Source organism: Podarcis liolepis (assembly GCF_965112155.1).
Source record: "Podarcis liolepis genome assembly, chromosome: 9".
Lineage (NCBI taxonomy): Eukaryota > Metazoa > Chordata > Lepidosauria > Squamata > Lacertidae > Podarcis > Podarcis liolepis.
Genome location: NC_139564.1, coordinates 59794813 through 59811834, shown reverse-complemented (window position 1 = coordinate 59811834; position 17022 = coordinate 59794813). Strand labels below are relative to the sequence as shown.

At 39.8% G+C, this 17022-nt stretch overlaps 1 protein-coding gene across 7 annotated transcripts in view; it reads left to right on the top strand.

Moving 5' to 3' along the window:
* The window catches only part of CORIN (corin, serine peptidase), a 103647-nt gene that overhangs the window by 54099 nt on the left and 32526 nt on the right, over positions 1-17022 (top strand). For all 7 annotated transcript variants that reach the window (XR_014515798.1, XM_083459810.1, XM_083459809.1 and 4 more), the window contains exons 7-13: positions 2099-2206; positions 6332-6442; positions 6830-6952; positions 9894-10001; positions 12099-12330; positions 15376-15521; positions 15958-16065. Coding sequence is in view for 6 of the 7 variants with exons in the window: in XM_083459810.1 (XP_083315936.1) it covers positions 2099-2206; positions 6332-6442; positions 6830-6952; positions 9894-10001; positions 12099-12330; positions 15376-15521; positions 15958-16065 (936 nt within the window). In the remaining variant the exon portion in view is untranslated. The remainder of the gene's footprint in view (positions 1-2098; positions 2207-6331; positions 6443-6829; positions 6953-9893; positions 10002-12098; positions 12331-15375; positions 15522-15957; positions 16066-17022) is intronic.

Here is a 17022-nt window from a genome sequence, read left to right as displayed (position 1 = left end):
GTGCCTAGAAAGCATAGGTCTGAGCAGTTTCCCTCTTCCTCTGCTTTTCCCCTAGAGAAAACCCACTCTTTAGCTTTAAATAGGGGCAAACATTAGTCTGGGGAACACCCAATTGACATTTCTTCCAACTGAGTGTTCCCAAGGGAAAGCTGCGAGGCAAGCAGAAGTGTGGGTGAGCCCTGAGTGTAGATGCAAACCAGAGTGCAATGTAAGGGCTTATCCACACTTGTTCTATTGCTTTTCTGTGGGGAAAACTACTCTTTAGTGCTCAGAGCAAACAGCAATTTGGGTTCCCCCCAGATTGCCATTTGTTCTGATCTATTGCTCAACAACAGATTTTTCCTTGGAAAGGAGCTGAGCAAGAGGGAAACCACTTGGACCCATGTAGCAAACCACTTGGGCCTGTGCTTTTTAGGTGGACGAGCCCTAAGTCAGAGGAGTTGTTCTGACAAAATGACAGACTTTCAGCAAAGAAAGGAAAGAAAAACTAATACTGAGCATTAAGGAGTAGCAGTCTTTGTTACAACAGAGGGATGGATAAACAGTGAGAACTGCCAGGATACCTCATGCTGGTTCAGATTTTAAACTCAGCTGGGTACCACATTACTCAATATGAAATCATCTATGATCTACAGAGTACACAGATTTTCATTTAGTTTATAATGTTACGGACTGTATGTCTTTGTTATTTACTGTCCTTTCATTCTATGTGTTCTTTCAGAGCTAAATATAGATTTCTCTGGAAAATCCAGGATAGCGTGAACTATTGCATTGCTTCCTCTTAAACAGCAGTGGAAGTTAGCTTTGATGTGGTGTACTGGGCAATATGCTGAGCCTGGATTTCAGTGACATGGGTTTAAATCCAGTTCAGCCATGAGCATAACTAAAGTGGAAGCTGGTAATCTGGAGTGGATGAGTGGCTTCACCCTTTCCTTGCCTATCACTCCTTCAAACTACTCTCCCCAAGTATTTCCTTCCACCTGCATTGGGCTTCTTAATGTGTGTTCACTCTTGAAAACACACATTTTGAACTCAGCAGGGGGGAAAGTTGCTTGTGGACATCCCACTCTTATATTCTCCAAATGGATTTTTCCCTGAGCCAGAAAACTTATGACTGCTGAGGTTTTTGTTAAGCACATTTTTGTTTAGTTGAGTCTTCACTGGATGATGGCAGGCAAGCCATTCTCTTTCCATCCAACCAACCTTAACAGGTTGCTAAGAGGATTAAATGAGATAGTCCTGTGTAAAATGCTCTGAGCTTCTTGGAGTACAGTAGGATAATAATAAAGATGCTATGTATGTTAAAACAGCAGCAGCACTGGCCCAATACATTTTGCTGCCTGAGTTATAGCAGTAAATGTTTCATCCTCCTCCATCTCCAGACAAGGAAAGCTGAGTTATTTTGATACCTGAGACTTCTCTCTCTTCTTGGCAGTAAAAATAAAATAAAATTCAGTAACTAAAAATTTGCTGCCCTTTTAAGGCATCCAAAATATCTTGCCTGAGTTGGCCACCCCACTCTGATGAAATCTTTGAAACTCAGTAGGATACCTAATGGCCAATGAGTGGGATTTCAGAGCCCTTCATGGCTGTTTCCCCCTCCATATAACCAGGAGAAGTTGGATAAATTATAGAAACCAGGAATTTCTATGCAAATGTGTGTAAATTGCCTAATTTATACAGGCAAATTCTTGGTGCAGAATTTTAATCTTTCTTTTTAGCTCAGTTGATACAAACCTGGTTTGAGCCATATAGTCTCTTAAAAAGTACGTACCATTTTCAGAATTAGCTATTGTTTATGCAACATTGCCCAAGGAGGATTGGATTAAGGTGGTTATATTCTATTTGAACAGAGGCTCTGCATAATACTGAGAAATCAGCAGGCGATGTTTCCTGTTACTGCAATTCTGTGCTAGAAATTGCTTCACTTGTTGACTTCTGCCTATTACGCAGCTTTTGAAATCACAGAACATTAAAAGGTGGCCAGGGAGATTAACTTGGAATATGGATGCACTGAAACCTGTCTCAAAATAATTTCTGCGATATGGTATTGTGTATCTAAAGCAAAAGAAAGTTTTAAAATATGTTTGTTTTTCAGACTGTAGCGAAGGAGTTTTCCGCTGCAAGATGGGAAAGTGCCTCAATTACAGCTTTGTTTGTGATGGGTATGACGACTGTGGAGATCTAAGTGATGAGCAGAATTGTGGTAAATAAGAAACATAGCTGGGTTATTACAAAATCACAGTTGGTGGACAGAGACAACTCTGGAGCAAATGGAGGCAAAAATCTAGCACATAGTTAGGCACACTTAAGCATGTTGCATTCAAAAAGTTTGTCTCTTGCATTGTTGGAGGCCATTTTGTATTTTCCTGTGATGTGGTTTAAGGTGAAAATATTGTTTCAGAAATGTTTAAAAGTTTCATTGTTTGCTACTTATTGCTTATATAAGCCTTTCAAATGAAACTCCACACATGATGTTAAAGAATTGGTGAGAAACCTTTCACGTCACTTTTCCATTTTCATCACCCACTTACATAATACGGGTTATACTTACATTCTGATGTGGGACAGGTCTGCAAGGAGAATACCACATCAAAAACAGCATGCTGAATCAGTTCTAGGAAGAATGGCTTACATTCTGGATAATGATTTTGCTTGAACTCCCTGTACTTACTATAGTAAACCCTGGATTTGGATTACTGCACATTTTGAAGGATGGCTGAGTTTTGATTCTCTTATTGTTTTGGAATGTGTGAATTTGATAAATGCAGCTTTAAATGTGAACTAAAAAAATTTCATAAATAACAACAACTAAAATGAATTTCTGCCCCATGCCTGCTCACCACTGCTGATTAAACAATAAAAACGTGAGCAGACTGAGCCAGCCACACTCTCCCCTCCCTCTTCGTCCCTTCCACCTTGACCAGTGCAGTCCCATTGCTCACCATCATCATGAAGTGTCAGCATGACTTTGAGCAATACAGTGCTTGCCACTAGTTGGTGAACAATGGTCACAACCAGGTGTGGTAGACACGTCTCTCAAAGAGTGGTTTCTTATAGACAAGTCTGTAAGAGTGGAGAATTATTATTATTATTATTATTATTATTATTATTATTATTATTATTATATTTTATTTTATTTATACCCCACCCTCCCCAGCCAAGACCAGGCTCAGGGCAGCTAACACCCGATATAAAAACAAATTGATTGAACTACAGCTTAAAAACAAGATTAAAATACAACATTAAAACATTAAAATACAGCCTCATTTCAATGGAAACTCAAATCAAAAACTTTTTGGGGGGGATGGAAATGTCAAGTCTTCACCAACGCTAACTTTCCAGACTGGTCCTACATAGGAAGAAAAAGCCAGGAAAGTCCCCAAATAGGAGTTCCATCACAGGAGGAGAAAGGAAAAAAAGAAGAGGGGGAGGGAATCAAGTTGATTCCAAGCCGAAGGCCAGGCGGAACAACTCTGTCTTACAGGCCCTGCGGAAAGAAATCAGATCCTGCAGGGCCCTGGTCTCATGAGAGAGAGCGTTCCACCAGGCTGGAGCCAGTGTTGAAAAGGCCCTGGCTCTGGTTGAGGCTAATCTGACCAGCCTGCTTGTTCTGCCACCCTCAGAGGTTTGGGAAGGCAGCTCATGAGAGGCTGATGTGGATGGAATGTCCTCCCCACAGAGGTGCAACTTGCAGTGCCTCTTTACAGCTTCCATTGGCTGCTGAAGATGCACCCCTTTATCCTTACATATGAAAACTGAAAATTAGATTTTCAGTCCTCCTTGTAACATGTTGTGTAGAATTGTTGTTTAGATGTTATTGGTGGGCTTGTTGTTTATTGTTTCACTTGCACTGTGTTTTTAATATGCTATAACCTACCCTGGGACCTTCTGTGGAAGAGTGGGTTAGAAATACAATAATGGGATGGGAAAATTTGCTTTCCCTCTCTGTTTTGATGACTGGTGATCCACAGGGCACTTGTTGTTTTTTACAATCAGTTGAAAATTTGATTTCCAACAATTCTGTAGCAACCATGTTTCATCAATAGCTCTGTCACAAAGTATGTACTCACCACACTTTCTCATTTATTCCTTTTTCTTCTTATAGTAGTTTAGAGTATGGTATTAAAAAAAAAGTATTTTTTATAATTAAGAAAGGAAGCTTTTCCTTTTGCGGGACTTGTTATTTTCCCAAAGACCACCAGCAGAATAGTATGCATCCAGATAGGTGAGGGACAGTCATATTAGAGATATGGAGCTACAGATCAGGAAATCCTTGCCTTTGTCATTAACTTAACAGGTGGCTTTAAGCAAGCCACTGTCTCTCACTTTCAGCTTCTCCAATCGCAATATGGGGGTCATAATATTGGTGTATTACTTTGATTTAGTAACAATTGCAGTAAGATACTGTATGCAAAACACTTTTAAAGTGTTCAAAATACTATGTAAATACAATGATGATTTATTCTAAACTGGTTTACAAAAAAAACACACATTTTCTGAGGGAATGAATACAGGATTGGCATCGTCTAGTTCAATTCATCTCAAAAGTCGCTAAAAAAAATATGCTGTCAGATTACAAGTGTTAAATCATGTAAATGAAACATTGCGTAGCAGAATGGCTTTGTGTATCAAGAGCCAGGTTTTGGTATGCCTCTTCCTCTGCTAACATAACAGATTATGATAGATGCATAAAATAGTAAGGAATAGCATTTTCACAAATGCATCAAGATGGTCTCCTGCTGTGAGCTAAAGCAGCAATTGTCCCTAAGAGTCTTTATAGATTTTCACAGATTTCAACTGATTTCCAGCAAACCTTTCTAAATATCCTGGATTTTCTGATAGTACCTTTTCCTATTTGAGCCTCTTTGATTTAATTTTATGCAGTGGTTTATCTCCACTATAATATATATAAATATATGTGTGAGTTTTTGTTTGCATCTGCTTTTTTACAAATGTCATATTTTTCTCAGACATGTTGTCAGAAGCAGTACACAGATAGTAACTGCACTGTTGGTGTTATTTTGTCATCTTTAACCTGCAGCCTAGTGTTAAATCTAACGAAAAGGTTAGTGTTAGGGCTGCCTTTTTAAATTCTGACAGAGACTTTACACTTCTTGTAAACAACTGTGAGAAAGTCAGAAGTTCAGCAGAGACAACTATTCTTGGCAGGAAGATGCAACGACTGAGAAGGCTATAGTGAAATTCATGATAAGGGCTATGGCTATCATGTAGCTTTTACATGCATGGAGTCCCTGTCGGGATCAAAGGGAAGGATTCCAGTCTTTCTCTGGGAACGGAACATTTGGAAACAGCTTTTTTTGTTTTGTTTGTTTCATATTCATTTGCAGAACTTCTTGTGAAAGAAGGAGCCAGAATTATAGGGACTGTGTCTGTTTCTGTTTCTCATGGCCAAGTTACACATGACACAGGAGATCTGTGATGGAATCTCTGACATCTCTTTTAGTCAGAATAGTGGCATGGAATGGAAATCATTTTCCCTTCATAACATTTCCGGATTTAATTTCCCTTAGGGCTGCTATTAGGTTTGGAGGGGAGGAAAACCTAAGAACGATATGAGTATCTTCCTTTTTTTCCTCCGTAATGGGCAGCAGTTTTGTTGGGTTTGTTGGGCTGGAGCAGTTGATTCCTTTAACTCAAATAAAAAGATGTCAGGACAGGAGACAGAAGGCTCATCTACACTTCCACTTGTCCCATGCCTTTAGTGCTAAACGAGAGCAAACGTCGATCTGGAGAAAACCCAAATTGCTGTCAGCTCTGATTGAGTGCAAAATAGCGGTTTTCCCTGGATGGTGGAGGATGGGGGAAAGCAGTGGGACAAGAGGAAGTGTGGATATATTCCTAGTTGCCTGCTGTGGAACATGTTCTTTGGCCTTTGAATGGCAGGCCCTCTGGGCTGCATAGTGGTCTTCTTTTAAAAGGAAATTGAATTCAGAACATTGGTTTTGAAGCACCCTATGGCCTCAAAAGCAGGCCGCTTTAGTTTTGGAGAAGCATGTTTTAAAATACTCCATGGGATCTGGTGTTGAAAGTATAACACAAGAAATCCTGCCATGCACACCTATAATAGAATTCCGGTCAGGGTTCTTTCCTAGTGCCTTACGTTAATAACTGCAAGATAGTGAACAATTTGGCAGGCACAACTTTCCTCATCTTGTTGGTGTCACTGACAACTCCCCGTCCCAATTTTCACACGGGTCATTAGTTTGCCCCCTCCCCAGCTATATACTAAATATCGAATGTGTATTGAATGCAAGGCGTTATTTCATTCATTCTCCCTGCTGCTCTTTTTGTCAATGTTCTAATAAAGACTGTGATCCAGTAACTCAGCACCGATGTGGAGATGGGAGATGCATAACAATGGACTGGGTGTGTGATGGTGACCACGACTGCACAGATAAATCGGATGAAGTCAACTGTTGTAAGTTATCTGATTTTGTAAGCCTCTTGAGATCAATACTTTTAAATGCAGTGAAGAACAGTATTACTAGAAATAAAAGGACTGGTCATGCTTGTTGATTTCTGCTAGATTTCCATGTGAAACTTGATTTGAATTTAGAAGCTAATAAATACTGTGTTTATTACTGTGTTATAACTATGTGCATTAAGTGTACTATTTTCCTCATGTTTGCTATTTTAACCAACCAGCTGATATAAAATTCATAGGATCTTATTTGTAATCATACTGCTTTTATGATATTCATTCAAATATAATAATAAATTAAGTTGTGATTTAGCACATATTTTTAGTTTATAGAAAATGGGGAGCCTCTAAAAGCTACCAAAATAATTTATTGTTTCCCCCCAGCATGCCATAGTCAAGGACTGGCAGAATGCAGAAATGGGCAATGTGTTCCCAGTACCTTCCAGTGTGATGGAGACAAAGACTGTAAGGATGGAAGTGATGAAGAGAATTGCGCTGAAAATAAGGGTATGCCACATGTGACTTGCTACCTACCTTATTGAGAAGACCAAATGTGGGGAATAAATCTCCCATATTTTATGGGAGAGCACTTTTTTAAGGATGATAATTCAGACTCTCCATCTCCCAAATTCCATAATTTTATTAGAAACTGTCCTCTGTACTGTTCATCTTCTTGGCTTCTGTCTGCCTTTTTATGTTATAAGGCACTATCCGCTGAGAGATTAGCCTCTGCAGGTTCCATTGCAGAGCTCCCACATGTTTAAATGGGGCTTACGGCCCTAGGAGATTGTAGTCTCACAGGGGGAAATTGGAGTTTGAGGGCAGTTTTTGCAAGGAAAGGGCTTGAGAAGAAATGTCAGTCCCCCTCCCACCATGTGCCGTGGTCCCAATTCAGATTGCTGCCACCATGTGGTGGCTGTTTTTAAATATGAACAAACCCAGGAGAGGCAATCACGTACTACTTATTTAGGACTTTATTAGCCGATATAGGTCACCACTTGGTATTGCAGTCAACAAATGATGAACATGTATGTGTTAAGTATGGCTTTACAGTGGTACCTCGGGTTAAGTACTTAATTTGTTCCGGAGGTCCGTTCTTAGCCTGAAACTGTTCTTAACCTGAAGCACCACTTTAGCTAATGGGGCCTCCCACTGCTGTGCCGCCGGAGCACAATTTCTGTTCTTATCCTGAAGCAAAGTTCTTAACCTGAAGCACTATTTCTGGGTTAGTGGAGTCTGTAACCTGAAGTGTATGTAACCTGAAGAACATGTAACCCAAGGTACCACTGTATTTGTATTACACTTCAGGCCCTTGAGATTAGAGCCTGTTTTTAAGAGCTGCAATAATGAATCCACTCTAAATGAATAAACAAGAGGCAGAGAGGACTAAAATCTAAATCAAAAAATCTCCTTGATAAATAAATGTATTGGTTTGGTTTTAGAAATGGCGTGGCGGTGGGACAGTCTACATGTGAAACTATAAGCAGAACTGGAAGGGAGTACTTTAAGTATTCTAGTATTTCATCTGTGTAATTTGCAAATGAAATTAGCTCACTACATGGTTGAATGAGTAAAGCAGTCTCCTTTCCATAGGGTCCTTAAGGAAATGCAATTAAGGGATAGGCTGAAATAACTGCCGTCATTCATTCTGTGGAAATAGAAATTCAATACAGGGTCCCCATGGCTACGTCAATGAAGTTGTCTGAAGACATGGTGTTTATAGGAATTCTGTTTAGGCTGTGCTATGATTAGGAAAAATCTGTGTGCTGTTTCATGCAGATTCTAGCTCCATAATGAACTGAGAGAGGAGCTCCCATAGGGAAGCAGGGTGAGAGTGAGGGATTAGGTTTTTTCAAAATGAGTTCCATTTCACAGCCTCATGGTATCTAATGAAAGCCTTGCAAATGTAATTTTAGAAATAGATGTGAATTAAAGCAATATATCTCCAAACCTGCCTTTGAAAAGCCTGCACAAATTAGCCAGTGCTTATCTGGCAGTTCATTACACATCCTGGGCTACACAGGCACCACTCTGCAGATATGCCAGCCTCATCCACCCTTTGCAGCCTTCCCTTAATTCCAGGAACAGGCTGTGCCACTGAGAATATGGCCATCCAACCAACACAGACATGCAATTATCCACCAGAGGATGCAGTTAGTACTATCCTTTGGGACAGAGGAGGAGAGCCCACAGCCCATCTATGTCCACCTCTCCAGGGGTGTCTCTGGTGATGTCGGGTGGAATTATCTACCTGGGTCTGATTAGGTGTATTAAAGCTCAGGCACACCTCATTTCCCCCCGGCAGAAAATAATCTCTTAAGGTTAGGTTTCCTCATAGGGGTTGAAGCAGGTTTGCTCTAGGGATAGGCACAAATACAGGAGCTGCTGCAGAGCTTTCTACTCCCCTGCCCCCCAGCATTGGGTACTTAGCAAGTCCAGGGGTTGCCATCACTTGCTACCACTCCAATTCATATTGAGGAGACCATCACCATTATTCTCCTAGCCCTAACCTCAGGGCCTTACACAGAAGGAAGGGGAAGCAACAGTCCAATTCCTCTAGAAGAGTCAGATGCCCTGGTACACTCCATGGCATTGCATTATGGGAATAAAAGATGGTATCTGGTCAGAGCCAAATGGCGGTTTCAGTCCAATAGGAAGTGTGCCATCAGCCATTGGGGAAGAACAGACTCAGATGATAGCTGCTGGATAGCAATGCCATCACCAGTATGGTCCATATGTGCAGCCAACATAGATACTATCCTGAGAGGCCAGCAAAACCTGGCACTAGTCCTATATTCATTACACCACACTAGCTGTCAGCGATACAGTTGCTCCCCTTTGGTGTGGGTGGGTGTAGAATTTGAACTTGCAAACACATAGGTAAAACCTGAGGTGTGGGGTATTGCAGTTAAAGTAGACTGGCATAAGCAGATTTTTTTTTAAGTTAATGGCCAAATTCCTTCTCTAATGATATGTGTACTTGAGATAATATGCAAGGCAAGAATCTGTAATGATATTTTTTTCTTTAGAATACATGTTGACAATAAATAATGATGATGTGTTGGATTGATGAGGTTTTTACAGAATAATTGAGGCTGCTTGCCACCATTCTGTCTCCTATCACAGCACTCTCATGTACTGTCGAAGTATGCCCTGCCAAGTTATTGGGCAGCCTATTAAGTGTGTGGAAGTGTGTGGTCTTCTGCCCCTATTTGTGTTTTTTAGTCAGAAGCAATCACAGCCTGGAAGTCAGGTGGCTTAGGGGTACCTGATCAACCAATATCTTCTTCCTGAACCCAAATCCTTTTTAAAAAAATTATTGTCTATCACTAGACAGAGTGTATCAATGAGATGGAATGTTGGGAACAGGCTTTAAGCACTGACTTGCACTGATGAAAGCATTATCCAAATCCAGCAATTATTGTAAGATTTTATTTTGTTCTTCCAGGTCAGATGCCATGTCATGAAGGAGATCAGAAATGTACTTCTGCTTCCTGTCCTGATTCCTGTACCCACTCTCCTCTCTGCAACATGAATAATAGCCGAACAAATTGTAGTGAGTAGGGTATTACTTTATATAATTATTATATCTTGTACGTATTCCAGTATCTTCCTTGCAAAGATAATGGTGTACTTCAGTATTCAGAAGAAAAGGATCTCCTTGTTTTAGTTACTTCTGATGATTAATCATCACATGTCTCTGTTGAAATGGCTTTGATCAGATCAAACAAAAAACAAAGGTGTTTAGTCATGAGCTTTCATCATGACTACAGATTTAATTACCATTACTTGTTCTTCACATGCTTTCTGTCTTTTATATGCCTTCATTGTTAGAAATTCTCAAAATATATTGTGAACGCAAGAACAAGCAAGCAAGAGAACTAGAGTTGGCTCATGATCTGCATGGTTGTCCAAACAATAAGATGAAGAGAATGTATAACAGACCTGGGTTTATGTGCATATTTTTTGTACTACACAGTTCCTTTTTTCAGTCATTTTTTATGGTGAACCTCCTCATGGAAATGAGATGTTTCAAGGTTTGTAGCTCTGGGTATGAACACACTCTTGTTTACTTTGCTGCTTTGGGAAGCGGTGTGAACATGTCGTTAGCCACACTATGTATTATTCTGTATCTATCTTATCATGTCATGAAATACTGCATTTTGATGCATTCCCCTCAAACCAGCTTTGATCCAAAATGAGAAAAAGAAAGACCTTGCTTTGTTTTAAGCCAGTAATGTATACAAAGCCTCAGTGTAAAGCACATACTTTGCCTGTAAAAGGTCCTATGTTCAGCCACTGCCATCCCCAGGTAGGACTAAGGAAAACTTTCACATGAAGGCCAATGCCAGATAACATTGGCAATACTGAACATGACGACTTGATAGGCAGTTTCCCATGTTCCTATTGGAATAATGAGCCCACACAAAGGATGAATTCACTTACTACCTGGTGAGACGGAGAGTCTATCTTTTGCTAATTTTGATGCAGTAAGAAGATCCTATAGTCAAGTTGAAAATGAATTTCCTGGTACCATTGTTGCCTTCTCTTTTCATGATCTGCAATCGAGGAAAGAGAGGGAGATCGCAACATTTGAGTCTAACTCCTTTGTAATCTCAGCCTGCATATAATATTAAAGGCCAAATAACTAGTAGACAAGCCCTACTAGATCTATGTACACATTAGAGGCTTGAAATGTAGTGAGCTCATTTCCCTGCACTGTGTTGAAAGTTGCTGTTCATACCAGAGAAGGGGCAGGAATGTATTTTCCCATAACCTGATTTGTTTCCCATGCTAAGCTCTAATTCACTGAAGATCCTATCAATGGCTGCTTGAAATGTACACACCTCAGCTTAATTGCACCTTCCATTTTCTAATTGAATGGAAGCTGGTTTGAGGGAAGCTGCATCAAATAGGAGTATTTCTCAAGAAGCTACAGGATACCTGTGGAATCTGTTGCTAATGGCATGTGTACTTGGCTTCAAACTTCAGTGGTGAGAGTGTGCCAGAGCTGGAGTACACAGTAATGTGTGCACAGCCTAGGTCTGCAAACTTGATTTTGAAGGTTAGATCCACTTACATATGGCATGCAGAAGAATTCTTAACTGAAAGGGAAACTGGTGAAAAAAGACTGGCCAGGCAATACAAAGCTGGAAGAATCTGAGATTGGTAAGAAAGAAAGTGAAATGTTTTGTGGAACAGAATTATACTGCAAGAGTCTCGGGATGACCTATCAATTCCCATTCTGAAAAGAGAATATTTACTACCAGACACGTGAAAATTGGTAGAAACAAGGGGATAAATTAAATCTTCCAAGAGAAATGGAAAAGATAGAACAGTAACAGATGTTCCTGTCTTTGTCTTAAATGAATGCTTTTCATTCTTTAAATAGCTGTAACTTAGCCAAAAAAAGCGTATCCTTTAATATAACCAGCTCTGAATTAGAACAAAATAGACTTCTGTATATGACTGTAATTGATAACAGAAACATACATATCATTTTGATGTTTCAAAATGGTTTTAGTTTTATAAAATAATACATTTTCAATACAATAGAAATTCCTTGTGTAAAATTATAATCCAATGTAATAATTGTTTGAAAATGCAGTAATATTTTTCAAGTATTTTAAAACTTTTTTTTTTACTTTAACAGGTCAGTGTGAGCCAATTATACTGGAACTTTGCATGAACCTGCCTTATAATTATACTCAGTACCCCAACTATTTGGGCCATCGGACGCAGAAAGAAGCCTCCATCAGCTGGGAGTCCTCTCTGTTCCCAGCCTTGGTTCAAACTAACTGTTACAAATACCTTATGTTTTTTGCCTGCACAATCTTAGTGCCAAAATGTGATCTTCAAACAAATCAGCGCATTCCACCATGCAGGTAACACTTGATAACTAGCTTAAAGCAGGCCACAAAACTTTCAGTGCAACTGTAATTCTGCTTATAGTGTGTTGTAGTATTACCAGTGCAGTCCTTATGGTGTAAACTAAAGGCATGTTGGTTTTATTTAGTTTAGTTATAATAACCCTATGTTCAGCGAACACTAATTTTATTGCTGTTTGTCTTTAACCAGATTCACAGAAAACTCTTCTCAATGGCCTTTAGTCATGAGAACTAAATAGAACTTCTGTGTTTAGAAGCAGTATACAGTTTAGAGGCACCAGATGCTGGAGTCACAACAAAGGAGCATTATTGTTATATTTGCACTCTGCTCAAGAGGTTGTAGTGTTATATATGGCTGGTCCCTGTCAGAAACAGGATGCTAGATTAGATGGAATGGAGTTTGATTGAGTAAGGCAATTCTTATCTTTTACTCTTTTAGGTGTTCTTTTTCTTATGGCATTTTTACAGATTTCTTTTATCTCAGTCTTTCTTTAAAATGGACATGCAATTCTCCTTCCTGCTCATCTATCATGTATCTATAGATTCTGTTTCAGGCACACCTCTAAACATATTCTGTTACTTAAGCATCTGGTTGAGCTTAGTGTTAAGGTTTCCTACACTGAGAATCCTCAACCATTTCTGTTTAATGAAACAGTTGTAGAAGGCGATTTTGATTTTGACCCTTCACCACAAAGATAAAATTTGAATGATGACAATACAGGTTCCTATTGCTTATTATTTCCATAAGTTGTTGTTGTTGTTGTTTATTCAATTAATTAGGTACTTTCTAACTAAGATTCACACTGATGTAATTTACACATTTAAAAATCAACAACTTACTCAAAGTGATCACCCACTAAAAGGAATGAATAAACATATACAGTTATACCTCTTCTTGCGAACGCTTCATGTTGCGTTTTTTCGGGTTAAGAATGCAAAAACGCAGAAGTGTTTACTTCCAGGTTTTGCCACGCGCAGAAGCGTTCGCACATGTGCAGAAACATTCTGCACTGTTCGCGCATGCGCTGAAGTGCTCAATCGCGCTCTGCACATGCGCAGAAGCGCTGCTCTGGTTACGGACTTTTCAGGATGTGAACGGCACCCCGGAATGGAGGTACCACTGTATACCCTTCCCTACAGAAGGATAATAACCAAACATGCCAGCTAAAATAACTGTAAGAACCAAAATAAAAACATGAAAAGATGGCATCAATAATATGTCGGTATCAGGTGAGCTTCCTTGGGGAGGGTATTCACAAACTGGTGGGTGCCGCTTAAAAAGCTTCTCCTCTCATTATCACCTTGGACTTCTCCTTGAGGGGGCACACAGTTTATCTTAGGGTCTAGCTAGACTTGTATGGGGAAGGTGGTCCACGTAGTATTGGGGTATTAAGCCATGTAAGGCTTTATAGGTTAAAAATAGCACTTTAAATTAGGCTCAGAAACTAATATTGTGACAAACCAGATTTGGTATTGTATGTTCATCCCTTCTGCTCCCTGTTAGCAATCTGGCCACTGAGTTCTGCAATAAGTGCCATTTCCAAACTGTCTTGAAAGGCAGCCCTATATATGACACATTACATTAATCTAACGTAGAAGTTACCAGAGCATAGTTATTCTTGTTCAAATGGGGCTGCAGCTGGACCACCAGCCGATGCTGATAGAAGGTGCTCTGCACCACAGAGACCACATGTGTTTCCAGTGACAATTATAGTTGCAGAAATAACCCCAAATTGTGAACCTAAACCTTCAGTGGAAGTGTATCCCCATCCAGAACTGGTTGCTATCCAAGTGTTTCTGTCTTCTCTATATTGAACTTTGGTTTGTTGGCTCTCACCCAGTTCATTATTGTGGTCAGGCACCAGTTCAGTGCATCCACCACCACACCTTCTTGATGGCAATGTGCTCCAGAATGCTGGATGACCCCACTCAGTGGTTTTATGTAGAAGATGAATAGTTTGGCACGTGAAGAATAGGATCAAATAGGAGAATAGGATCAAATCCTACAGAACCCCATACTGGAGGGTCTATGGGGCTGAACAATACCTCCTCAAGCACCCCCTTCTAGAGTACTATCCAAGTAGTAGTGGAATCACTGCAGAGCAGAACCCCTTATTTCCAACACAATCAGTGTTCCAGAAGGATACTGTGGTTTATGTCATTAAAAGCTGTTGAGAATGAAGAATGATCAACAGGCTCACTCTCCTGATAAAAGGACGAGCGTGACCAAGGTGGTCTCAGTGCCAAAACAAGGTTTAAACCTGAATTGAAATGGATCAAAAAATCAGTCTCATCCAAGAGTGCCTGAATCTGGTCTGTAACCATCCTCCCAACTTTGCCCAAGAAGGTTTCAGTGCAGATAGAGCAAGTCAGATGCACAGTAACTTAATATTAATTCAGTCCTTACCTGTAGGAAGCTAGTAGCATTGCCAAGCCCATCATGTCTTCATTTAAGTAAGAGATATTGTTACTGTTAGGGCATGTCTGCATCACAAGTGATGTGATTGCTGGTCTGATACTGAGAAAACATAAGTTTGGTTGTCCTTTCCCTAACTGGATAGAGTCGGTGGTTGTGAATTGCAGCTTTGTAAAAGAACAGGCTGGCAGCACCCACGTTTGGTCACAAGTATAATTTAAATAATGATAGGCATTGGCAATAACTTCAAAGGAATCTGCAAGGCACTCTGGGATGTTATGAACTGGAAGTGTGTGTTTTGTTTAGTTCCTATTATTTCTTGCTGATTTGCAATTGAAATGTGGGGGAAATAATGGTTAAAGTGTTTTAGAGCCTTTATAGGCACTGATGGTATATTGTTCCTAATAACAGTGTGTTCTGTTTCTGGTTACTCCATCTTACATAGTTGTAATGAATAAAGAATAAACCCCATGAAAATAATTATGACTGAAAGAATCTCAAAAAAATCTTAATTTTCTTAACTAGTTTTGCTGGGTTTGGCCAATGGCTTTTTCAAGGAAAGTGTGAATTGATTCAGTCTCTAATTTTCCCATCCAAAATAATTCTTTTCCACATAATCTTTTCAGAGCACTTTGTGAACAGTCCAAAGAACGATGTGAGTCTGTACTTGGAATTGTAGGCTTACAGTGGCCAGAAGACACTGATTGTTCCCAGTTCCCAGAAGAAAACTCAGACAATCAAACTTGTCTAACACCTGATGAAGATGTAGAAGGTTACTAAATATTTAAACTAGACATTGCATACTTGAGGGGGACTCTGGTATGGAGGGCTAAAATTTCATTGCCTTATGTTTAAATTTATTTTTCTAATCAAATCATATGCATAATAAGTTAATGGAATGAAGGCTGTTATTCTCTTAATTGGGGGTCAGTGCTACTCAGTTTTGGATTGCAGATGGCAGCCAGAGTATAAAGTTGTCACTAGATGTGTATGAAAGCAAATCCTGATATTAATGAAACTTTCATAAGGTCAAACTTCCATGCAATTTTAAAATAATTGAACAGCACTGAAGGAACTCAAAGAAGTAGTCAAACCGAACAGCAATAGGCCCTTCTTCATGGCTGTGTGTGCTTTTTTTCTTTTATGTCTCTCTTCATACTAATGATGAAGGCATTTTAATTGACTGGATTTTGTAATTTTCCTGGCAGAGTGCTCTCCCAGCCATTTCAAATGTCGTTCAGGAAGGTGTGTCTTATCTTCCAGAAGATGTGATGGGCAAGCAGACTGTGAAGATGATAGTGATGAAGAGAACTGTGGTAAATGATCTTCTACTATTATTATTATTATTAAAAATTGTATACCGCTCTTCATCCGAAGACCCCAGGGCAGTTTACAAAAAAACACACCTAAAAACCAAAAAAAATGCAAAATACATAATAAAACAAAACCCAAAACAAATCAATTCAACCCTTCTCCCACAAACACATTAAAAAACCTATAGAATGTTAAACAGCTGAATTCCTGGTTGAAGAGAAATGTTTTTGCCTCATGCCTAAAGAAAGTGCCTGGCGAGCCTCCCTGGGGAGTGTGTTCCACAAACAAGGATCTACCTCAGAAAAGGCCCATTCCTGTGTTGCCAACATCTGGATTTCCTATGGAGGAGGCACACAAAGAAGGGACTCGGATGATGATTGCAGGGTCCCAAAAAGTGCTTCCCAGAGCTCAAATCTAGTTATTTCCCTCTATCTCTACCTGAGTTTGACTCAAACTGGGTCAGATTTTGTTCCTGTATGCACACACCGAGACCTAAATGACTTCACCCTACCCCTGTGGCTTCCCCTCATTAAGAATAATCAAGGTTCCATCTATTTCCTGGCTATTGGGAGCAATTATCCAGCAATCTCCCTAACAAATTGAAGGTATAGTCAGAATTGGCTGTCAAGTTTGACCAGAAAGGAACATTAAGCAGTCGATATCCCATTTCTGTTACATCTCTGAATTCTGTCCTTTCCAGCGATCAGATAGTGAGCTTATAACAATATTATGTGAGTGAACAGTGTGATCTAAATGGATGCTCTCAGTAATTCATTCTTGATTACAACTGTAGTGCAGATATACCATATTTTTCGCTCCATAAGACGCACCTGACCATAAGACACACCTAGTTTTTAGAGGGGGAATGCAAGAAAAAAAATATTATTTAAAGGGAGCGCTGAGCAGAGCCTGTATGCATCTCAGGCTCTGCTCAGCGCTCCCTTTCACGAGCCGCGTGG